This window comes from Bactrocera tryoni, chromosome 1 (genome assembly GCF_016617805.1).
Source record: "Bactrocera tryoni isolate S06 chromosome 1, CSIRO_BtryS06_freeze2, whole genome shotgun sequence".
NCBI lineage: Eukaryota > Metazoa > Arthropoda > Insecta > Diptera > Tephritidae > Bactrocera > Bactrocera tryoni.
Genome location: NC_052499.1, coordinates 1,671,139 through 1,697,810, shown reverse-complemented (window position 1 = coordinate 1,697,810; position 26,672 = coordinate 1,671,139). Strand labels below are relative to the sequence as shown.

Here is a 26,672-nt window from a genome sequence, read left to right as displayed (position 1 = left end):
CGAACACTTGGATTATCACATTGAGACTGACTACACGTATGTATGTATATAGTACATACGCATGGCACACATGTCTATACTTTCGTTCAGTGGGAAATTGCGTAAATTACCATAAAACCAAAATGCACAATCGGGGAGCAACCTTCAGTACGGAATAAGAATAAGAGAAGCAGAAAAGTCGCAAAAGACAAAGCAAAATGCAAAAGAACATAGGAGAACAGCTGGGGAAAACCAGCAAAAGGACGAAAAAAAAACATTTAAGGGTTTAGGGATAATAGCTAAAAGAAATGCTTTGTATTGTCAGAAGAGAAGAGTGTACGCGAGACATAGAGACCCGAAACACATACACACTCAACATTTGCAAGCTTTCTTGGACACAAGTAGCTGTGGTCCACACAATTTTCACTCAAAAACGATATATTGAAATAAGAGCACACAAGATGCGGCTTTAAGTAAAATGGCAGGGACCAATTTAGGTGATTAACTTAGTTTTTATAGAGTGGAGAAACGGAAAAAGTATGTATATGAAGGGTGGCAGAGTTACATATGGTATATATATGTCGACTGCGCCTAATCTTCGTAAATATTTCAGTTGTTCATATCAAATTGAGCAGTTTTTGCTTGAACGCTTTTACAGCGAACGGACAGTAAATTTGTTTACGTGTATGTGTTCTTTAATAACGTGAAAGAGACCCTTAAGGCAATATACATTATTCCAGGCAGCTATTAAGTTGCACACACAGACAAAATTGAGATCCTCAAATTCAGCCAAAAGCCGTCAGCACGCACTCAGCATTTCATCGTCCTCTGAGTTTATTTCCTTAGGCAAACACAAGAAGTGCATATGTATAGTGTTGTGTGTGTGTGTGTGTTCAATTATTGTGATTATTATAGCTACTTCTTGTTTGCGGCTCTTTTAGGTATGTATGTATGTTGGCCACATTGCTTTTTATAGCTGTTAGCTGTTTCCCTAGAATCAACAGCCAATTGTCGCAGTTATTTTATGTTGCTTTGTACTTTTCGGCTGAAGAGGTTCCCAAGAGACTTTTTGTGGAAACAGTTCAAGCAAGCTAATGCACAAAAGGTGTTCTTCAAGTACGCAAGAAGGCCTAACGGTATTCGAAAATGAACCTTTTCAATGATAGTGCGATTTGTGATTTTGAAAAAGCTAATGCAACCTAAAGCATACTTACACCCAAGCGGTCGGTTTTTTGAGCGAAAGAGTTTACAATAAACTATAACTATAAGTCGATAAAAACTTGTACTGATATATACATACTCGTATATCGATAATATTATATTTTTAGTTTCACTTTCTCAAGTTAATTTCTCAAGCTTATTTCATAAAATTCCAACTATTCACTAATTTCTCTCTTTTTCCATGGCACACACACACAGATGGACTTGGCGACCGTACCACCGGAGCTGGAGGAGCTCCTTATCTGCAGCTGTTGCCATTTACCCTTCAACGATAACGACGCGCTGCCGAAGCTATTCACGTGTCGCCACTACTTCTGCCTCAAATGTGTCAATTCGTTGCTGCGCGAAGGCAGCGATGAACTCTACTGCGTACACTGCTGGAAGCGTACCGAACTGCAGGGACCCGAGCCACGTACCGACAGCTTACCCACCTACAATGCGATTCTATATCTCACACAAAATTTGACTGCGCTTAGTTTTAAAATGAAATGCGGCGAACGTGATCGGCAGCAGCGTTCGTCGTCGATTGCATCGAACGGCTCCACCGGCGCACTTAGCGGGAGCGGCGTTATTAATAATATTGCCAATAACAACAACAATAACAGCAACAATAGCGATGGCAGCAATGGCAATCTGAGTAGTATAGGCGTTGGCGTTGGCAACAACAACGCCAATAGCAATTTGGATAAATTGAAAATGACCGAAAATTGCATGACACATGCCATGCCCAACACATTGTGGTGTAGCGTTTGCAATATCTTGCTTTGCCGCGCCTGTGCCGCAACCGAGGAGCATCGCACACATTTGGTGAAGAATAAAATCGAAGCCAAGGAATCGCTGCACTCGGACATATCAAAAGAGCTGCTCGGCATGCAGAAGACGCTGAACGATGTGCAACATTTGGTATTGAAGCAACGTGATTTTTTGCTCAAAATATTGGAGAGCTGCACCACGCTCAAGACACAAATCGAGGCGGAGCTGCTGAATCATATGCCCACTTTGGAGATTTCCGAAATTCGTGAGAACCTATGCAAGGCGCGTCTTTGCCTCGAGATACTGGACAAGCAGACGCCAGCTGAGGCTATGAAGCTCTATGCTACACTGCATGCCGAGAAGCAGCGGCTCATGGCCAAGTATCAGGAGATGTTTCTGCAATGCAAACTGGACGATATGATACGTAATTGTGGCTATGTCTTCGATTTCGATCTTATCAAGCAGGCCCTCGTACAAATGCATAATTGTGTGCTCAATGGTGGCAATTTGGATAACTTCGGTGTGGGCTCGGTAATTGGTGGTCTCAATGGCATAACGACGGCCACTCATCAGAACCCGGTCTTGCTTTTGGCCAATTATTGCATTTCGCAATTGTATTCGAGACATATGTTGTTGTTGAAGCAACAGCAACAACAGCAGCAGCAACAGCAGCATGCACAACAGCAACAACAACATTTGTTGTCCAACGGTTTGCTCACCTCGATGATATCGCACGTGAGCCTCTCCACGACTACCAATGGAAATTTACCCACTTCGAATGCCAATTTCACGCATGCAACATATGCACAGGCATTGCAACAGAATCAACCGTCGAGCAACAGCGTGGCACAACAACAAGCCAACAATCCAACTTCGCCCGTACACAAGACTTACGCCGACATCATTGCGCTCTCGAGCAAATCTAACGCCAGCTTGCAAACCGCTCAACAGCAGCAACAGCTGTTGCAACAACAACAAGCCGTAAGCAGTAGTTTCTCCGAAATCGCACCAATTGGCACACCGGCAACAACATCGAACACATCAGTGGTGGTTGGCGCACAACGCAACAACACTTCACATCTCTTTTCCAGCACCGATCTCAACGGTTTAGGTCTAAGCTTATTGCATCTGCAACAACAACAGCAGCAGAGTGCTTCGAATACACAACAACAAACGAAATCAACATTACTACTTAACCCCAGCATACACGTCTATCCCATCTACTATTTCAACATCGAAATCAATGGGCAACACTCCGGCCGCATCCTCATAGAGGTGCGCAGCGACGTAGCGCCGAAAATGGCGAAGAATTTCAATGCACTGGCCACTCAAGAGCTCGGCTATGGTTACAAGGGTTGTCACATTTTCCAGTGTTGGGAAAACGAGAGTATTATTACAGGTGATTTTGAATTAAATAATGGGCGTGGCGGACGCTCGGTATACGATGAGGGCTTTTTTATGCCGGACGACACAAAGATACTAGCCATACGCGGTTCGGTTGGCATGAGGCGAAGTCAAAAGCGTCACGATAATTTAGGTCTCGTTGGTTCACAGTTCCGTATAATTTTAAGAGAAATGCGCGGTTTTACAGGCATATTTGCATTTGTGATCGAGGGTTTGGATTTGGTGGAGAAAATATCACAAACCGGCGATGCGACTGGTAAGCCACAGAGTAGTGTTGTCGTTGTCAGTTGTGGCAAATATCAGTTGGGTTAAGTGTCGTAAAGGTCTGAAGTAGGGGTTAGATTTTAAGATTTTTCTTTCAATAATGCCATCTTTTTAATAAGCGTACGTTAGAAAATTATATTAAAATATCATGAGCTTAGGTTTCCCACCCATGTAAATCATCTTTTGAGTATGTATTGAAGAGTACGAGCGGACGGGTGTGGAGGCACTATTATCAGATTAAGGCAAATACTAAACGCAACTGAAGAAGGGATCGTGATTTTCATAAATCCATAAAAGTTGCTTGAACCTTAATATTATAGAATGCAAGCAGCTTTCGAAAATGTTATTTTTTAAGCTTTATTTAATTCGGAAACGTTATTTTTAGCTTTATTTAAGTTTTTTTTTTATTAAATTAACTTTATAATTTCTCTTCTTATACTTATTCCTATATTTCACACATGAAATCACATTTCATCCAAAACCTTGATCTCTCTATTTGCAAATGATATCTTAATTGAGCTCAATTTACTATATAAAAAATCCTTCGATGTAATTTACAAAATGGTATCACTCAATTTGATAACAAACAATCACACTTACTCGAATATTACACTCACTTCCTCAAAGAAAATGTTAATTGAGCTTAATTTAACAAGCAAACAATCCTAAATGAGCAATTAATACTTGATTGAAAGTAAAATATGTAATTTTAATTTAATTAATTTAATTTATATCGCTAAACTGAACTCAATTTCAAATAAAAGTCATCTTAATTAAATAGTGTCTCAATAAAAATAATTTATTCAATCTATCATTATAATTGTTAAAGTTCAGAGTTTGTTTGATTTCATGGAATTTCGTACAAAATTCTCATCGAGTTCCTTACATAATTAATTTACATAATTAATTAATTTTAATTAATCGATATATGAAAACTAGTAATAGACAAACAAAATTTTAAAATTTTTGGCGATTTTCAAATCTATAATTTTTACTGAATTAATTAATTTTATAATTAAAAAAATGAGCAAAATCTTTTGTGACCTTTCGTCTAACACACTATATCTACTGTCTATAAATATATACAAAAAAATTTAATTAATAAGGAAAAGCTCTTTTTAAATTGTGTTTCAAACTTTCACAATTAAAAACTCGAACTTCGAAAACAAATATGAAACAAAACCAATTAATATCATAAGGCTTCAACAAGAAGTTGAATAGTGAGAAGGCAAAAGTCCAAATTAATGGATGTGCGTGTAAATGTTAAGCTAGTTTAAACGTCCGCTCATCAGACTGTTAAAATCTGCAAAATGCCGTAATCGATAGTAAGAAAACAAAGACACCCACACAACCTTTAACTCGAAAATGTTGCTGTATTCCTCTTTTCTAAGGCACTCGTTGAAACAGTCAATAAGAAAATTTATAGCGAAAAATTTTCACTAATCAATACTTTGGGGTAATCAAACGATATGATTTGACTAACTAATTTAACACCGTGACATACAACAAACAAAGAACAAAGTGAAAACGTCTAGGGAATTTCTACTCATGGAGTAGTAAGCGTCATTTTAGCACTTTTGTAGAGCGACAAAGCGAAAACAAAAACAAAAAAACGAACAAAATTTAACGATGAATAGTTAAAATTTACGGAGAATACACGAAAACTTAGCTACATAAGGGCACATACTTGTAGGTTGCTTGTAAACCGGTTGACGGAACCGGAAATGAAGAATATAAATATATAAATTGAGCCAACAACGCAATAAAACATAAATGTGAGAATATATACGAAGAACTATGTAGTTATTTACATATATACACAAATAAATAAATAAATATATATATATATATTATCTCGATGTGTAGCCTTGAAGTGTTAATATTAAAAATAAATACACACACACACACAAAAAAAGTGTATCAGATAAAACACTTAATTTAAAACTACGCATAAAGACAGAAACTTATATACATACATACATAAAGATAATATATCGCAATATATATAAATATATGTTAGGCAAAACCAAAATCATTACACATATATTAAACGTTAAACTTAAATGTCCAAGAATTAAAAGAATGAGGCGCATAAAAAGTAAAGAAAAATAATTAAATGTGAAATTAAATATTCAAGATAGAGAATATTATAGTAAACTATCCAGTATTAAACGATTAATTCCATGATGACGTTTAGAGAGCATTCAAAACAATGCAGAACTTTAGCAACAAAAACATACCTACAAATATACCAAAACATAGTTAAATAGTATAGCATATATTTACTTAAATGCAACAAACAAGAAACAAAAAAACAACAAAACAAACAATGTTGAATATTGATATTGATAAATACATTTGTCTGAAACATTTGTGTTTTAAAGCGCTACAAGTGTACCTGTCTTCAAAACGTTATATTGAAAGTCTAGCGAAGAAAATGCCGAAGTACTATAAGCCAAAACAGAAACAGAAACAGAAACAGAAACAGAAAAAATCATATATGTAGAGCAAAAGCAACAAATTTGGCAACTTCTATATATATATATAAATATATATATGTAAAAGAAGCATGATTAAAGAATCCCCTTCAACATTTTAAATATACGAGATTTCTTACTAAAACTATATTCTAACTTTACTATCTAATTAATTTTTGTATAACACGGTTTTTTGTGCTAACAACTTTACGAAAGAATAGTAGGAAATGAAAAAAAAAAAACAAAATATGTACCTACAAACCTACAAACACGTAGACAAAAAGTAGAAACAATTTAGAATCGATGCACACGTTTACGAGTAAAAAAAAAAAGAGGAAATTCCCAGCGATTTTGAAAGCCATAATTTTACGAAATAAAAAGCTTCGGCATTTGATGATATGAAAATCAAACACATAAGCAGTCTTAAATACAACAAAAACATGACTGCACTAACCATTCATACTTATAAAAAGATGTATGTTTACACTTCGTCAGGCATGAAACGTTTATCGTGAAAACTAACAATAGTTATCGAAAATAGTCGATAACAACTTTTACAAAACTATATTTAAGTTATTTTATGTTATATGTTAGTCAATACTTTATTTCTATACAACTCACAGCATAAATCATTTTATCGGATTTATAACCGTCGAATTTTCTTGCGATAACATAATATTATTATATCGGAAACAATTAAAGTTATCGCTGCAATAAATCAAAATAATATTTTCAATCAGTCAGTGAATTAAATTGTAGAAAATTCCTGCCAGTTGTGGTACAATAGAATCTAACAGTAATCGATTATCGATAATATTCAACAATATCGAAGACGATTCAGTGATGTGGACCTAAATTGAATATTTCAAGTATTTTTCTTTTGGCATGTGCCTAATTCTTTTTTTCAAAATCCTAACTCTTTTTACTGTTGCACTGAAAACGTTTGGTATTTATATTTTTTTCAATTACACAATTATTATGTCTGCTGTTTGAAACATATATTTTTGTTCTCCATATTATTAAATAATTTTGAAGCAAATATTGATTTCATAACGGGAACAAGTAATTGTACTAAATTGTACGATTTCAAAAATTAATATCCGAAAGTTTCAATCCTCTGGAAAAAGTTTTCACATTCATTGTGCCGGATACGAGGTTTATTAAGGATAGCGCAAGACTATACTTCCACAACGAGATCTGAGTGACTTTGTACAATCATTTTTAATTTTGGCTAAACTCTTGAGCATATACATATAAGAAACAACCCTCTAAGCTGTTCTCAGCAGAACTTAAAAAAAGTATTTTATTGCCAGTTGACGACAATGAAAAAAACTTCTGATCCTACCAAAAGTGAATATAAATATATAAATTTGCGAAGAGTTAGGTTTTCAAATTTTAACTTTACTTTTCTGCTGTGAGTTGTAGAATAATTTCTTAATATTTATTATTTCCTTCAATATGTTAAATATGTATACGTATGGTCTGTAGCCAGTGAATTACAGTAGTGGACATCGATTTTTCCTTGTTGTTTTTTTTTATTTAAATCTTAACACGAAACGTTGATGGGAAATTAGGAGTATGTCTTTAAGTTAAAACTACCTATTATAAAAAATATACAATTCGGAAATTAACAGAGAACACAATTGACTCAGAAGTGCGAGCGATAATCTTTTTATAAAGTTATGGCGTGATTATAATAGATGAAGCATTTTTAAACGCAAACACGTAACTAAACTTAACTTAAACTTAAACACTGCAAAAGAACAGTACTACATATGTATGTGCTAGGTTTCGAAATGTACTTAATTTAGGTGGCAACCTAGTTTCATTTTATTTCCTCTTCTCCTATGGTAAATGCTCAAAAATGCAATCAACGAAATTTGCTGCCAATAAAATATGAACGAATTTGAAGGCTTTCTAGAAAACTAAAATTACGAACGGCACATTTAAGCAATTAAGTTCTTTAACCCATGATTTTCCTTTTCGTTTATTTTTCTTTCTGGAGAGAAAAAATCTCTTTTGCGTGTTAGGCAGTATTCATATATTAAATCGTGCGTTTAAATCGAATTTCTAACATAAAAACGTATTTTAATTACTAATTAAATTTAACTGATGCATAATCTAATGACATATCCAAATTTGCAAAGAATTAAGTTATAAAATATGCGTAAACAAAAAGGAGAGTTAAACACTTTGCGACACTTACTAAGAGCTGCGCTAAAAAAGACCAAATAACTCACACTCTTCAACAAATACTATAATTGCTATTCGATTAACGTAGTAAGGCAACAAAATGAAACGATTAAAACCGGAAGATCGAAGAAAAATTGTATAATATGCGCTTGAATTACTTTCGAAATTTACACAAGTAATTTTTAATACACAGCCAAGTGTGTGAACTTAAAACATATGTATTTATCAAACGAAATTATTATTATTCATTAAATTATTTGTTCAATCGACTTTATTGTGGCAGAGAAAATTAACTAGATATCAAAAGAACATTGGAAATTATAGACAATTACAACACAAATTCGTAGTGCAAATATGCATATATTCGTAACGACTTAACTTAGCAAAAGACAAAATAAAAAAAAAAACCAAAAAACAAAGAATGCAAAAGAAAGTATAAACAGCAAAGAAATTGCAAAGAAAAACTACGCTTTAAATGTTGTGTGATTACATTTTAAGACAATTAACTAATTAATTGCATAATTTTACGCAAAACGTCGTTTCATATAACCAAAGAACAAAAATGAATTAAATCAAATACAAATGCTATTTATTAACTCTGTATATTTAGGGAGAATAGATTTTTTTCATATATAGTAGCCGATTTGTTTTTACTTAGTCATAAGTGGCAAAAATTCTGTGCGGAAAAGGTGCTTGTGTGAATGTGAAAGGTTGGTGAAAATTGTTGAAAAACTTTAAATGAACCGCAGAACAACAAATATCATCAAATATATTTGCTTCTATTTAAATTCCAATTTCACTAAATGCAGCATGCCTCGCCTAACTGTACATTTTTTGTTGCAATAAATGGAACAGACGAATAACTCATATTATTTTTGTAAAGGACGTTTAATGGAGAAATACTATTTTTAGTAAATAGACTCTTAGACATTTCTTTTAACGACAAACATATGATTTATGGAACCAATGGAGGAAAGTGAGGTTATCACTAATTTTGACAAAAAGTAAGAGTTGAAAGGAATTAATGATGTTCAATTAATTAAGCAATCAAACATTTCACAAAATAATACTTTTATGTATGATCTATTGAACATTTACAGGCGATATTTTCAAAGTCATAGTATAGATTATGAGACAATTAAAATCCAATATGTTTATATGAAGATGGAGTTGTTTTTCCAATGTAATGAGTTACGTTTTTATAGAAAAGTAATACGTTTCTTTAGTTTTCAGAACTATCAATGATTTGGATATAAAAATTGGAAAAATATGGTGAGGGATATCGAGAAATAAATGCGCTTATGGCCACATAGTTAATCATAATTTTTTTAAGACCTTTGCATAAGAGTATTCAAGAACTTACCGTCGGAGGTTCACATAAATGTTATTTTTATTTAATATGAGAAATTCACGGATTTGTTGTTCAGAAAGAAGAATGATTCACTGAGGAATGAGGAAGGCTGTGCTTTAGGTGATTATTTTTTCGGTTTCGACGATTCGTTTATGTTGAATAAACCGATTAAAATAATTTTAAATTGCATAGCTACTCGATTTGCTTAAATAAGTTGATTTATTTTTCAATTCTGTGAGTATTCTAAAATTTAATTGAACGCGGATCATTGTAGACCTTTCCCGAAACCACATAAGCACCTGAGGATAGAAATTTAGCAGACAGCAAAAAGTAAAACGGGCAACACGCTTTACATGTACAATAAAAACCAAACAAGTTTTAACTTAAGTAGACAAACATACAAACATACATGTATATTAACATACATATATACATGAAACGCATAGGTTAGAAAAATTAAAAGTCGCTAAAAACTTTAACTTCCGTTTGAGAAAACAATAAATAACAATGCCGTTCCATACTTTTTATGATTATGTAGCATTAAAATAGCAACAAAAGCAAAAACAAAAACGAAAAGAAAAAATCATAAATTACGAATAACATACATATGTATGTACACACGCAAATTACATATGTACTAGTCTTGTAAGAGAGAAATATTTTTGCAAAAGTGAAATGTTGAAGGTCAAGTGGAGAGGAGCAGAACTCAGCGCCAAACTGATAGCGACGAAAAAACGTGCGACGACATGAGTTGCCGAGCCGATAAAATACGATTTTAGCTTTCAAAGAGATACTGGAATACTGGATAAACATACAGTAAATTCAGATATATACCAGATATGGTATTGTACATACAAACAAACAAACTTACAAATGACAAATGGGAATGCATACACAAGTACCTTCGGTTTAGGAACCTCAAAATCAATAAACAAAACATTGATAAAACAAAACAAAAACTAGATGCAAAAACAAAAGCAAAGGCCATAAAGTAAATATGTATATGTACATATTATGGTGCCCGTCATTTCCCCCAAGTTGATGTTGTTTTTTACCTGACACACACTGAAGTTACAGTTTTGCCCTAAAAAATTATCACACTGAAGCAAACTCTCTATTTTCGATGTAAACATGAGATTTTTTGATCTTTCGCATAAAATTTTTTACCTGCGAAGCATTGAGCCCACAATTTTGAAAAAAAAGGATTTTCTAATACAAAATTTTGCGCTCTATATAAAAGGTCTGGCTGGTTTCTTTCCATGAAAACATTTCTTTAAAAGTTGTATGCGCCTAAAAGATACTCAATTTGGGGAATAACGGATACCCTAGCACATATGTATATGCAAACATAAATAGTGGTAACACATAAGGATGTATGTGCATGCTTCGAAGCTAAAGAGCAAAAAAAAAACTATTGGTAAACTTAAACCAAATAATTTGTGAACTCAAAATTTAGCCAAATCAAACGAATTAAAATCAATAAAGAATTAATCAATAGCAGAAATAAAAAAATAAGAATAAAACGCAGTGCAGCAACAACTTAAAGTGTCTTTAGCGAGTTGAGTATTTTCTGTTTGGTGGAAAATGGCGCGTGATGTGCAAAAATTGATATAAAGATAAATTGTGGTAACTTAAAAAATTAAAAAAAAAAAACAACAATTATACGTAGTAACCAACCTACAAATGAATGTATACATATTTTTTAGGCATGGAGGAACGCAGAATACCCAACGGCCACAAAGAACAAACAAACACATGCAAATTTGTTATGTGAGAATATAATAATGAAAAAAAAATCGGTGTTTTAGCTTTAAGTGAAAGACAATTTGGAAATACTTTGAATTTACAAGTATCGCATCTACATACTTACTAGCATAAACTTGTCTACAAACAAACAGATCCTTAGAAAATTATTAGATAAACTGAAGCAGCGAGAAATAGAAATAATATATAAATATACATAAACACATAAAAAAATAAAGAAATGCGTATATAAAAAACAAAAAACAAATATATATATACATATACATAAATAATATAAAATCTAGCGATGTTTTAAATTCGATGTTTTAAATATATGTGTCTGTTTATGTAACTATTTAATGAAGTCAATACGAAAAAAAAAAACAAAAAATACAATGAAAAATTTTTAAATGTAAACGTTGCTTTAAGAATTACAACAAACATATGCAGACATACATACATATATACGAATTTAAAAAAAAACACTATAAATACAAATATAAAAAGACGCTACATACATACATACATAAATGTATTTGAACACACATTTAAAAGCTTTCTTCAAAAATTCTACTCAAAACTGATTTGCCCACCTAACGGTTCTTGTGACTTACAAAAATTGAGAATTCACTCCGTTCGACTCAAACAGTTGACAATTTATGGACACGCGCAGCACTTGAAACAGCCTTTAGGCTTCATATAGCTAGCTCTAACTTGAGACTAATTTATTTTACATAGAATATGAGCGAAACCACACAATAATAGATATTTTCAATAATTAACTTGTAGCATGTTAACTATTAGTGTTGAAACGCACTCGGTATAATATATCTGGAACTTATCGTGATAACTCAAAGAAAAGTAAAACGAGTTGTTCAAGCAATTGTGGCGAATTAAGGCGGATAAAAATCCGGGCTCGTTCCGGTTACTTAGACCCGACTGTCATGTGAACGGGTAAGGTAAAACGATATTAAGGAACAAAGCGTCGGCATCAGCGTCGACAAGAGAGTTAGCATACTAAAGTAGCTTTTAGATACACAAATTCGATCTCTTTTTCGAAATAAAGTTATTTAAGTGGAAATTTGGACTTATTGGTCTGCATAATCTCTATTTCGATTAGTGCATATTTCGTAACGGAGCTCTAATGTTTCGGTACTTGTGCGATAATAAACGTAAATTGCAAATTTTCAAAGCGTCAGTGTCCGAGTTGAGGTCCAAAATCTTCAAGTTGGAAAAATACATTGAAATTTCAAAATGACCCATTTTAGCGCCTAGGTAAGAAAAAATTGGGAATATGCAAACATTATTAAAATATCAGATTAGCAAAGCAGATAATAGCGATTTTATTTATGTATGTATGTGTGAAGAAAAAAAATTAAAAAAATTAAAACAAAAGATATAGATAAAATATATAATCATGCCGAAAAAAACTGAAAACTTATACGAAAACATGTGTATGTATGTAATACAAAAAAGTTTAAAAATAAATTGCGTTCGAAGGTAAAGAAAAAAAGTAATATTTAAAAAACTCTTCGTCTATATATTGAAATTGTTGCGTATTACTATTTATATGAAAAAATGTATAACTTAAAACTTAAATTTTACATTTTCGAATTACATTATATTACTTTGCGTATTTTAAAGAGTCTACAAATTCAAAAAATGAAAAACTCGATATTTATACACATGTGTGTAGCAAAACGACGCTACTAACGAGCACTACAAAAGTTTGAAAAAAAAACCAAAAAAAAAAAAAACAAAAACTTTATCAAATAAATATGTATGTAGTACGTTATACACTTATAAAGACTTACTACTTAAGCTATGCGCGATATGCAAACACAAACACACACACAAAAACAAACAAACGTACACATATGGAGATTGTTTGAAATTCGATTTTGTTGAACTAACTCATACATATTCATAGAAAACACACACATACATACATACACATGTATATACAAGAAAAATACATAAGCGAAAAATCGACTCGAAATATGGCCGCGCGGAATACCGTATACTGACATGTGTACAAAAGCTTTATGCGTTCAACAGTACAAGCAACCTTTCGAAACTAAGCAAATAGGAGACACACAAAAATATGTACTTCGTAAGGAAAAATCTTAATATTGGCGACGAACATGTCACAGGCGTGCGGTGAGCACAATAGATGAAAATAAAATCATTTAAAATATACAACTTGCCAAAAGAGGTATTCATAGAGCAATGGAAATAACTTTAAAAACATTTATTGCATAAAAGCTGCCAACACTTTCATAGGGAAACCAAATAGAAGCCATAAAGTAAATTCGTAAGTGCAACCCGATCCAAAAGCTGTTACCAAACGAAAACAAATCAACGTTATTCCCACGATGTGCACATAGGAAACAAAACGAACACTGTGAATACCTCTAATATGTTAATTTGTTCTCTCTCTCTCCCGAAAACGTAATGTTGCGAATTTCAACAATAAACTTTACAAAATTGTGTTCAGTCAAACGAATAGTAAGATAAAACCATTTGCAAACACAAAATGTGTTCACGAGATTCGTCACAAAGGCGAAACTGCCATGAAAGGCTAGCAAAATTTCCGAACCAAAACAAAAATTTCCTAACAAGATTGACAAAAGTTCGCTTCCGCAAATAATTTAACTTATTCTTGGAACAAATAAGTAGGAAGTTTCCAAGCAAGCGATACAAATTTCATTGAGTGATTCGTTAGTAAGATCTTGCTGCATGCGATCGGGTAAATAATGGCGGACAGTAGAAGCGTTGATTGGAAAAATAACTTTTATACAGCAGAAAGTGAGCGAACATTGGTTTGAAATCGTAAAAGGTGCGTTAATACGGTCCGGTTTTATCGATTAAAAGATCGATTTTTCTGGTATTGGTGTTGATCGAGGCAGCACCACTTCCAATTAGTTACAAATATACGAATTTCTCAATCGAAGTGAGTGCATTAAAAAGACAAAATTTCTGTAACAATAACAACATTTCACACAAGCAGCAAAATGAGAGAGAGCTTTTAAGGATTATCAAGTGTACACACATCTAATGAAAACAAAATCAAACGAAACATTTAATCAAGTACCACCAAAGCCGCCATAAAACTGTATAAATAATGATTACAAATTTTCCACTCGAAAACTTACAGGAATAAACCGTTTTACTTTCTCTTTAACGACTTAGATTTATTACCTACAATTATACTAACGAAAAATGTAGCACTCGAAAGCGGAACTAGTATGTATAAAGTAAAAAAAAAACCGAAAGCGGTACTTTTGTGATTTAATTCAGCCCACCCGTTAACTCTTTGAGTGACAACGTTTCTTCAAAATAAATTTTTTTAAATAAACAGCTCTAACTGTAAATACTTTTAAGTTTAATGTTACGAAGTTGAGTACAAAGCTGAAAATTTCGACACACCGCACCGACATATTGATGTTTTTGTTGAAAAGTAAAAGTAATTGAATAGGGTATGTACAAACCGTTATGACGATTTGGAGCGAAAAATGCTTTTATATAATACTTACGAGTAATCTGAAGCATTTTGTTAAATTATCCTACGCTTTTTAAAAAATACTAATCACTTCAATTCCTACTTTGCCACTCCGAACTGGAAATGCTTTCAATGTTTTCCATAAACTCTATTGAAAAGTAATCGTTATAGAATATTAATTATGTCAAAAATAATCTAATTACAAAATAGGCATATCCAGTTATCCAATGCAAACCATAAACCAGTGTTAATTGTATTTAAATGTCTATTATATTCAATGTTAGCATTGTGAAAATAAATAAATATATTTACGAGTAAAACAGCATTTGAATGAATGGAAAACTATGGATCCAGAGTGTGGTAGGAATTTCTTGATTTCAAAAGGAAATTCATGTTGAATTTAAGCAAACCCAAAGCGGATTACAACATTTTGAAATGGACAATCCCAGAGCGCAGATATTTTGGTACAAATGCAGTAAAATGTTAAACAAAACGAAAACGGAGCCAAACGAACAAAAATACAAAATGAATAGCATAAAATTTTGAAATGAAATATATGTAAAGCAAAATAGAGAAACAAAATTACTGAAAAACTTTAAGCAAAAACAACATAGAATACGAAAAGAAAATCATAAACGAAAATAATCTAATAATTCGTTATTTGAGCATTAGCTTTTTGGGTTTCGAAATTAATAACAGGCTGCGAATTCCTCTTACTTCATTTAAGATTTAAGTTCAACACAATAACTAAGCGCTTTGATGAAATATACGTACTTGAATATAAATTAATTAGTTTTAAAAATTATTTATACTTTAGTTGATGGAAAAAACGTGAATTAATAACGATTGAATTCCAAATTTAATAATAAAATTGCGTTAATGTATAATATACGGTAACGAGCCGTAATCTATTGTTCGATGTTAAACGCTATAAGTTAAATGTGAACAAGCAGCAAAATATATAATTACTTAATAAAAATAAATATCGAAAAATTAAGGAAATTGTATGCAAAGAAATATGTTATTAAATGTTATGTTAAACGTCTTGTTTATGAATGAATGGGCAGGAAGCGAAACGTCTTTTAGTTGGTGGGAAAGTTGAGTGAAGAAACTTACGAAATTATCCTAAATTTAGTCAGCAGACCAATTGCCTACACTAAGGAGAGAAGAATTACTACTTCGCTCAATCAAAGAAGCCGATCAGTCCGACAAGACATCGCAGCCGATTGGAAGTTGCACCACCACAACGCCCCGGCTCACACCGTCTTTCTTGTCTAAGGCCGGCTTCCCAACGATTCCTCAGCCGCCCTACAGCCCAGATGTGGCCCCGGACTTTTTTGTTTCCTTGCCTGAAAAGACCGATGAAAGGCAAGCATGTTGAGACGACAGAGGCTATTCCGGAGAATGCCTTCGGTGACGCCTTCAATGCTTGGAAATCGCGCTGGCAGCGCTGCATCGACGCAGAAGGAACCTATTTCGAAAGGTTTTAAAGAATTGTAACGATTGGTTCAACAAATTTTTTTAACTCGACTCAGTCCTATTACTTTCCGGACAAACCCCGTACCATGTTCATTATATGTATTTATGAACTTCTCTTCAAGCAGTTTTTGCTGAGGTGTTTTCGAAGACATACCAAATAATGGGTTGTCAAAAAAGTCTTGCGGTACTTTTATTGATTTTTTTTTTATTGAAATTGAAATGAATTTTTGATGACTCATGCCCAGCTCTGTCAAATTCAGCGATTTTATCGCAATTTTCGACGACAGGCTTTCCGGAGCGTGGCGCATCTTCGACCACCTCTACACCAGAACGAAAACGTTGAAACCATCGTTGTGCGGTGGAAATGGAAACTGTATCGGCTCCATAAACTGCACAAATTTTATTCAGCGCCAACTAGCGAAAATACCGCAAGACTTTTTTGACAACCTATTATATGTCCAGCACGCAACGAGTCCCCCATGACTCTATACATCTTCTTACGTGCTAAGCTATCCCTACTAGCTGACACCCCTCTCCTAATGGTCCGACTCCGTCGAAACAGCACATTTCCTAGGCCTACCGTTGGATGACCTCGATGACAACTTATCTGAACCTTACCACCCGAACGGAGACTAGTAACCGTTACAGCAACAACAACAACATGTATTTATTTAGAACGGATTCTTATTCTCGGTACACACTTTATAATTACAAAAGTAACGCACATAAAATCGGACACAAATTGAAATGGAGAAATGCCGATGCATTTTCGAAGAATGATCGAAAAATAATCGAATTGTCGGGAAATGTAAAGTTATCCGCAAATAACCGGTGTATAGGAAGGCAATAAATTTATCGAAAAACAATCGAATTATCAGGAACATCCGAGTTATCAAAAAATATCTATTTATCGGGAAACAATAGAGTTATCGAAAAATACTCGACCTATCCGACAGTAATCGATTTATCGGGAACTAGGCGAACAATAGAAAAAAATTGAAAAATGATATAAAAAATGATAGAAAAACAAAAATTGTGGCACGAGCGAAAAATTGAATCGATAAGGGAATTAGTTGAAAGTATGGTCTAATCATTCCAAAGTTATCGGAAAATATTTGAAACTTATCGGATATAAGGTTTGGTTCAATTACGCTGGCTAGCTGTCATGCCTTAATAGATCTACTAGTCTTTTGTAATGCCAGATTATCGGATATTAACGAGGTGGAAATTTTGAAATGCTTTTGAACAAGTAATTTAAACTATAATGTAAATACCTCACTGAACTCGGACAATATTGGTGATATGGAGACCACAGAGTATTAAAACAACAGCAAAGGTGTTCGGGATTTTATAAACAGCTTTGGTGATTTAGTCTTAAACTTAATTGTTTTTTGGATTGCACAGTCTGATTATTATTTATATCGAAATGTTCGAAGAATTTGAAACAAAACGAGGTTTGCCAATACTTTAATATACTGCAGTGCAATAACTTTGGCTTTAAACACCGTAATTTACAGATTCTATGGTATAGAAGGAAAATACCTCAATTGGAACACAGGAAAAAAGTTTATTCTGTTATCAAACAAACAGTCTACTGTTGGGTCTACCTTAGCAATAATTCACAATTTCCGTAATACCGTGACAACTACAGACGTACGATCTTTAGACTTTCAGGTGGTGACAACGATAAATATAGCAATTGGAAGAACTTATTCTTACTTAAACAACGTTAGTTTTAGAGAATTGAGCAGATTTCGTCAGAGAATTTTTATGCTTTGGATAAGGTTTAGTTCACTCAACACCTTCCATAGGAATACACTTACATCAATGTATAAGATTTAGTGGCTGTTTGTAGTTGATCGTGGCCTTCATATGTTGTACGTATAATTAAATCGAATCTTAAGGAGACTGCAAATGAAGGTGTGGTCGGGAATGATTTAAGCTTCTGCCCACTAAGGTCGAGGAATATTTGTAGTTCAGATAGTGGTTTAGCATAAATAATACACAATGCAATATATAGACTGGCGTCAAGATGATAAAATCATCAATGTGTTAAATGAGTGAACTTCTATAGGGTCCTACATTTTCAACCTTTAAGCTATTGGCTTGATACAATTTTTTAAGATTTTAATATGGTCGAAAAAGAAATAAATATTTGACTCACCTTATAATAAACGTCTGGAACATATTGTTTGTCTGTTGATTCGCGTACATATCCCAATTCGGGTGCATCTTTGGTGGGTATTAAGCAATTGTCTCGCACCAAAGCCATACATTGAGCTGATACGGCATATCCCTCTGTATGCACTTGCTTGCTGCTATCGCCTGGAACAAAATAAAACAACAATTAAGCATTTACAGTAATTTTGATCACAATATACATACCTGTTACACACACTGTAACAAATTTCGAACCGAAGTAACCGCTAGAGCCATATTTGCACGGGTTCGGGTGACGGTTTTGCAGTTCGCCCGCCGTGATACACTCCTGCGCAGTGAGGAAATGAGTCTCAATGCCACGTAAGTGCTTGACACTACCAACAGCTGGATCATCGGTAATGAGATCAGTGAAAATCCAACCAACCTATTTAACGAATACAAAAACCTTGTAATTCAATAACAGTTTTGTTAATAAGAAAGATTACGTTTCTCACCTTCTTCAAACCCAAAGCCTGCGCCAACTCATCTACCTCAGCAGCTGCTTCGTCATCCAATAATCGAATCGAGTCACGTGTAGATTCCTGTGGCGGCTCGTAAATGGCGGCGACAGTTGCACGTATACCAAGTGGTACATCAGCATGTACCTCATAGGTGCCATAAAGATAACCCATTCTCTGATGAGCGGTTGTACGCCAATAATCGAGAAAACGTTCAACTATAGTTGGATTCTCGAACATAATATTATCAACATGTCGATAAATTTGACGATTTAGCGTGACAGCCGATGGCTGACATTTGGAACAGATACCCTTAGGCCATGGGGGATGCTCACGACAGCCTGGCTTTATGCGGCAATTGATATCATCGAAAGCGACATACTTGCCACGATCAATGCCCGACTTTTGTTTACGTATGTATGAATGAAAAGACAAATGTTTAATCTTTTGCTCCTTCAGATAATTATCATCGTACGGTTCAAGTGGTGAGCAGTGCACACAACGACCGTTGGCATTGTGACGACAACTAACGTGGCAAGAATAAATAATTTTATATTTAGAAATGTATTTTTTGTAAATTCATTCTAAAACTTCAACTTACAGCTTTGGATCACGCGGACGTTCAATTAAGCCATCTATTTTGGCTAGCGTTTGATCCACTTCATCTTCTACGACGGCGGTAGATGGTTGAAATAGTATGGTGCTGCTTGCTGTCGGCAAATTAACGCCCGAAGTCTCAAAATCATCAATGGCTGTGGTGCTGGTACGCTGGTGGAAGGAAAAAGTAAAATGTATAACTTTTTATGTATGCTGTATGTTCGGATATATTTTCAAAGAGAGGGGCAAATATAAAGATGTATAGGATATAACGCTTTAGAAAAAATTGCTTATCAGTTATCGAAAAGCACCAAATTATTATTCGGTCTACATTTTTAAAGAAGTGTTCCGCAAAACTTAAAAATTATAAACTAATTTTTTTCAATGGTAAATGAGCTTCCATCACAACTAGACTTTACAATTTAATTATGCCAAAATTATCTTATTTGGGAACTCACACGAATCGATCCCCCAGCAATTTTCTTCAGATACAACATATCGCCATGTTTAAGGCAGGAACCAATTTTCTGCGAATGACTAGAATGCAACTGGAATGTACATAGAATTTTCAATTAATAGGCAAATAACATAATTAAAAGTGAAAAGCTTACCTCTGTGAGAAAATTGCGCTCCTTGAAGAGACCGAAGCCATCAACTTTGAGATTGTGGTGTACCATTTCGAAGAGCTCCTTTAAATTAGCTTTCGGTGAGATCTCGATACGTTTTATGCCTTCAGCGGACTGCACGCGTATCAACTGGAATGAAGAAAAAATGTGTTTAATAAATAATTCCGTGAACCGTTACTTTCTTTATTTTCCATAAATTCATTTAAATATTCTTCGTTCGTATGTAAAGCGATTTGTTTTTCTTTTTAGCATTTAATTTTTACTTTAATATCTTATTTTATGCCTTTTTTCTTATTTTGTCAATTGTTTTTACTTCCGCACGAGAAATCTATTTATTTTGATGAATTTCTTCTGCTAATGTCTCTTTTGTTTACTAAAGAAATTTAGAACGCTAGCCAAGTTTTCAAGTTCGCTTAAGCAACTATATAATTGGCTATTTCCGAAAAAACTAAGCAGCACGTGGGTATTAAGTGATTGCATTTTAAACGAAACGTCATCGTTATGGAGGAGCTGCAGATTTTTTTATTTCCACTTTTTTCTCACCGACTGTTTACAGAGCAGCATTAGCTTATGACGCACAAAAGCATACACCACATTCCGCTTGCGATAGAGTAATGATTCCAATTCGACCATCGACATGTTTAATCGATTTCAAATTAATTTTTTTTCTAAATTTTTGGAATGTTTTTACAAAACAATTTTTGAATAATTAAAGGTAAGCCAATTATGAGGAATTTTTCTCGCACAGAAGTACCTTACAGGTACTTTTAAAAAATACAATTTTTTATTGTGACGGCACTTGTTGACATTGCTAACGGCTACTGCACACTGAATGCAATTGCCGCCGTGTGCTCCGCATTTGGCTAAGAGCAAGGGATTTAGAATACGAAGTTGCATTGGTGTTATGTACTTTTTAGATCTCTTAATTACGCCGGAATTGTAAAATACTTGTAGTTTTATATTAACTTTTTGGAGGTTCAGAAATCACTGCAGAATTCAAAATTTAGTACAGAATATACTCTGATATATTTTTTTATAAAATTTACGTTATTTTAAAATCTATCTCGAATTACATATTACTTATAAATTACATTTAAATTTGATTTTGCAGAGTAAGAATAAAAAGTAATTATGACGGACCAAAAACATTTGAAACTGTCACATTAGCTATAAATTGTCTGCAAGTTCAAAGACGCGTGTTATTTGTAGCAAAATTATATTTTTATTATATGCACACATTATTACACACCAACGCGTATATTGTGGGTGGAAGAGAACAGTACGGCCGAAGTGTATAAAAGTGGGTGGGTGAGTGTTTGTGCGAAGCAAGGGTATAGATACGCTTCGTGTATCGAAATCGGCTTAACACAACGGATTGACAAATTTTTACACAGATTTGTCAACTACACGAGTATATAGTTAATTCATTTTCTTATTTCATTCTTATTTGTCGAAAATGCTACTTGGTTTGCCGTAACTTACGTTACGTTCTGCCGCATACTACGTTACCCCTCTGACGACTTGTGTACATATATATTAGTTTGTGGTAACTTGATTGTTGTTGTTTGCGTTTTACAGCTGTGTAAATGATGTTGAGGATGGATTCGTGTTGTGCCGGCTTTTCTCTATTGACTTTTTTGATGTTTGCCGGCATTAACCGGCTGCCGGTAGCATTTAATGCAGACGCACAAAATATCAAATGATTGGTGGGTCCATTTGGAATAATAATTTCCTTTAACGCATATGAATTTTCAACTATTTAAATTCAAAAATGTTTCTTTCCACCACTTGATCTAAACAACTTTGCTAAGTTTTACATATACCTATGTATATGTGAATAGCAGCTTTAGCTTCTTACCGGCCATAGCATATCTTTGGCCAAAGAATCCTTTCATTTACAACGGTTGGCCATGACCAAAACAGTGCAATACAATGCAAGACCAGCACAATAAGAAAACAAAAAGCTTACCAAACAAACAAGAAACTTACAATTTTATCGCCAACGCTTGAGTTTGACATTTTCACACACAATGTTCTTTTGAATCACTGAATACACCTGGCTATGCGCTCGTCTTATTCAAATATTGGACAAAACTTTAAGCAGGAAAATCCAACTAGCCTACAAACACCGCAGATAGACAGACAAAGGCGAATTGTGTCAGAAATAAAATATATCAAACGCGCTACAAAAAATCGCAAATTCACGACCACGGGCACAGGCAACTGTCAATTATTTTCGTGCTGTCAAATAAATTTGCTTCAAAACACCGAGCTGCCAACTTAGAATAAAATCGTAGGGTTCTTGACTCTACTTACGATGTAGGAGACTGGGAAAATAGATTTCATGAACAATCTTTAAAACATCTTCACACTAAACGAATTGTCAATGAAATATATTTTGCAATTCTGAATATTTGCTTGTTCTTAGTAATTGCTTTAATAAAGTTCCGTGTGCCCAATAGTAATTTTAATTTCTACTATTACCAGCATTGATACCACCCTGTAATGTGGGTGTGATAATCTGCTGCTTTGCAAATAGTGGGTTTGTAACTGGATTAAGTGCTACCAATTTGTTCAACTATTAATTTAATGCGTTGCCAACTATAATTTTTATAAATAACATCTGAATTTTTTAAATTTCAGATTTTTATTTTTTAGTTAATTATAACTAAGCTTTAAATAAATTTCTCATTTAAAATATTAATTTTCACTTATTACATTCGGCAGCGGCTACTGCTACTTTCAGGGTGGCATTGTGGCCAACGTTTTTATAAAGCTGCAATGCCACCCTGTTGAAGCGGAGTGCCTACAACGTACGCGCTGCTCCGTTGAATATCCGCCACTGCGGAAAACCGTGAGATACAATATATTCCCAACGAGAGATACTACCTTATTTATGTGTGTATGTATACATGTGTATTTCCCTTATCTGTGAGAGACATATCTATTTGTATGCAAGACTGAGTAATGTTTTGACTGAATATTGAGCAGTGGAGGCTCTCATCAGCAGCCAGCTGTGTGGCATAGATACTTTTGCCGTGTATATTTATTCAGACTGTATGGTAACAGCGCAGGTAGTATCTGTGAGTAGAGCCATTTGGCCACAAGTAGAAACATTGACTTTGGTCAATCTCTTTCCGATTTGAGTTTAGTTTTACGAGATCTGCTGCCGTTAACGGACGTGTGCGTACAGACTAACGAAGAATTACCAGAAATCGTTGTTTTGTGGGCGTAGCGCCGAGAACGAATTGCACTTGAGTGGCGTATATGTTGACCGTGTATATAGATGTGTGTGCGCGCGGATTATTTCGTATACGTTTGTTTTTTTACTTTTCACTTCGTCGTCGTTTGAAGTGCAACTTTTCACTGTAAATATTTAGAATTTGCTTAAAGTAATTAACATTTGTTTATTTGAGCAAGGCAACTTTTTGTTTTTGCCTGGAAAGTGTAAAAGCAAAACGAAATACAATAAATACCCAGAGCTAGAGAATCAAGGCAAGACGAATGAGTAGAAACGGAGATAAAATTACAACAATAAAAATTTTTAAGTTAAAAAAGTAATAATAATCACATTTGCTTAAGTCTCGAAAACTGAAATACATACGTATAAAGTGTACACACTTAAAGTATCAATACTAAAGAAATTGTTAAATGTTGAAAATGCCAATAGGAAAATATTGTATTACTTAGAAAATCTATGAATAGTGAAGAAATCAACGTGCAAAGTGTTAGTGTTGAATTTCCTGTTTGAAATTCTTTGCTTACCTTTTTCTCCCAACAACAACTCGTTATACGGTATTCTTAGTTTGCGTTGCCGCTTACAGTGTGTAACTCGCCTAGCCACCGATTCCAGCGTTTTGAGTCAAATGAGAAAGACGAGGACGCACCGCACCAAAGGTACTTGGAAATAAAAATAGACTTTAAAAATAAAATAATATACCTATTTCCTAAGTTTTAGTTAATAATATATACAAAATATTCTACATCAACACACATACATACATTTATACAGTGAGGAACAGAACTACTACAAAATGAAATGAAATAAGATAAGATACATAAAAATTAGGGGTTTTGCTTCACATGTTGCTCCAATTTGTGTCCTGACAATTATAACCTATATACTTAGATAGTATATACATATACATATGTATATAAGCAACTATGTGTTTCACATGTATATAAATGCATACCTATTCGATGAGCCTAATCAATTGGACGAACATTTATTTATACATATATATGTACATATGTATGAGCATATAAATAAAAACAGATAGTTAACTAGTTAGTCTGCCGGGGAGCTTGTGTTCTGGGCAGCCAGCCGCAGCTTGTCCATCAAACAGTCATTCAGTCGGCAGTACGCTAAGCAGTGCTACCATTTCGTTTTGGCCAGCACTGGCGCACGAACAGACAAACATACCTATGTACATGCGTATGTAAGTATGTAAATATAGCCAAATAGCCAAACAGGCAACGTGTGTTATATATTTATCTACCTTATATGCTGCGCCAAGTGTGCATAGAACGCAAAAATGGTTTCTATTTGTATTTGGGTGCGTGCTGGCAGCGCACAACTTTTGGAGTTACATACATATGTACATACATATTCACATTTATAAAATTCATAAAAAATATGGATTTCCGCTCTTGTGACGCGCCAAAACACACTGAATTCGCGTAGAAGAATTTTTTTTCATTTTTAGAATGATTTGAATAATTGAGAATAAGAAATTCATCAAAAATATTTTATAAATAATTACGAAGCATGAGTTAAAATCAATTTAATATTAAACGATAAGTAATGTGATGAAAATAGCGAAATGAAAATTTATTCAAAAATTAAATATAATTATATGTAAATGTAAATGGGAATGTAAAAGTTGCGACTGATGTGCAGCGAATGAGGTCTGTGGATATTTGAGGTGGTGTCCTAATTACAGCTATTTCTGTCATGATGGTGATTCGACCATTACACTCCTTGACTACAAAAAATCCTACATTTTTCTGTAATTATTTCGAATTTGCTTAAAGTAATTAACATTTGTATTTTTTAGGAAATTTTTACTATCATTTTCGGCTTCACCACCACAAAATTAGCAATAAACAGCTTCTAACAGAAATAAATAATAGACTGTTGACCAGTGTTTTGGTTTTTACTAAATTTTTAGAGCAAATATTTTAACGATTGTGAAACTGTTATTTAGTCAATCAATGTAAACATGTATTTGCATATATTAAACCGTAATTTATACACTCGTATTTGAAAAGCTTCGGCTAATTAGAAAACAAACCACTCGAAAGTCAGCATTTACTTGCTTGTTTTCCTTTTACAAGATTAGATTAGTGTTCTTCTAAGGCTGTTACTGTGTAATGTAAAAGTAATCAGCAATTTAGTGTAATCGATTAAAAAGTAATGAATATTTAGCAACAGTAATGAGAACAATGTACATATGTAGAAATGGTAAATGAAATACAGTTGAACTTCCATATCCCAAACTTCTATAACTCGAAGTTCTCCATAACTCGAACTCTTGAATTGGCAATAGAAGTCAAATGTCATACAAATTCCTTTCCATAACTCGAAGTCTCTCTAACTCGAAATTTTTTGTGATTCATGGTGATTCGAGTTAGAGAAGTTCAAGTGTAGTTTAACAATTTTTTTCTACTATTCACCATCCACAACAGAGTCGTATTTACTGGATATCACTGATCATGCCGCAGAATCAGTCATGATAATTACATCGTAATGATGAAGGTAGGAATGAGGGAGAGCCAATGGTTCAAATCCTGTTCTCATCATTATTAATTGTTTCTTACAAAGATTTTAAATGTTTTCTCAAAAAAGACAAGCGCGTTGTAGAAATCAGAATGCACTTCTACATTAAAGAAAACGATCAAAAGTTTGCAATGAGAGTTCGTTCGAATGAAGATGATGAGAGAGAGTGTGTGAGAGACTGGAAGATAAAAGAATTATTTGTAGTGTTGATGGATGGACGGATGCTGTGGCATCTAAAACTGTATAAACATACAAACAACAGACCAGACAACATGCGGCAGCAAACTTTGTAAACATATACAGAAAGCGTCTATTTATGTACTTCCATGCTTCCAAACGACTTAGAAGCAGTGAAAAGTTGAGAAGAAGATGAGCAAAGCAAAAGCAAAGAAGCTGACTTCAGAACAGGTAGATAAGCCGAATCAGAAATTAATGGATAATGATGGCACGCCGGCATTGGCAAAGACGAATAATATGGCATAGTACAAATAAAAGACGAACAACATTTATATAAAGATATGTACGAATGTATGAGGTAAACAATTTAAGAGTACGACATGGAAAATAGATGGAATTTGTAGAGGGGTACACACATATTTTCTATAATGACAGGTGGTTGAACTCATAAGACGTGAGGTGCTTTCATC

At 33.8% G+C, this 26,672-nt stretch overlaps 3 protein-coding genes across 9 annotated transcripts in view; 2 read left to right on the top strand and 1 right to left on the bottom strand.

Moving 5' to 3' along the window:
• The window catches only part of LOC120775608, a 30,829-nt gene extending 26,467 nt beyond the window's left edge, over positions 1-4,362 (top strand). For all 4 annotated transcript variants that reach the window (XM_040105879.1, XM_040105853.1, XM_040105861.1 and 1 more), the window contains exon 3: positions 1,399-4,362. In XM_040105879.1, the coding sequence (XP_039961813.1) occupies positions 1,399-3,669 (2,271 nt within the window). In that variant the 3' untranslated portion in view covers positions 3,670-4,362. The remainder of the gene's footprint in view (positions 1-1,398) is intronic.
• Positions 1-22,458, bottom strand: part of LOC120775635 (nuclear protein localization protein 4 homolog) — a 68,956-nt gene extending 46,498 nt beyond the window's left edge. Inside the window, exons 1-7 of one of the 2 annotated variants that reach the window (XM_040105900.1) lie at positions 22,236-22,458; positions 20,232-20,375; positions 20,079-20,168; positions 19,625-19,791; positions 19,021-19,549; positions 18,752-18,950; positions 18,531-18,691 (exon numbers count right to left, since the gene is read on the bottom strand). In XM_040105900.1, the coding sequence (XP_039961834.1) occupies positions 18,531-18,691; positions 18,752-18,950; positions 19,021-19,549; positions 19,625-19,791; positions 20,079-20,168; positions 20,232-20,375; positions 22,236-22,265 (1,320 nt within the window). In that variant the 5' untranslated portion in view covers positions 22,266-22,458. Of the gene's footprint in view, positions 1-18,530; positions 18,692-18,751; positions 18,951-19,020; positions 19,550-19,624; positions 19,792-20,078; positions 20,169-20,231; positions 20,376-20,789; positions 21,054-22,235 lie in introns of those variants that run through there. The other variant, XM_040105893.1, reaches the window with a different exon arrangement.
• A 921-nt stretch (positions 22,459-23,379) lies between these two features.
• The window catches only part of LOC120773051, a 124,871-nt gene continuing 121,578 nt past the window's right edge, over positions 23,380-26,672 (top strand). For 2 of the 3 annotated variants that reach the window (XM_040102017.1, XM_040102007.1), the window contains exon 1: positions 23,380-24,143. The gene's annotated coding sequence lies outside the window, so the exon portion shown is untranslated. The remainder of the gene's footprint in view (positions 24,144-26,672) is intronic. The other variant, XM_040101986.1, reaches the window with a different exon arrangement.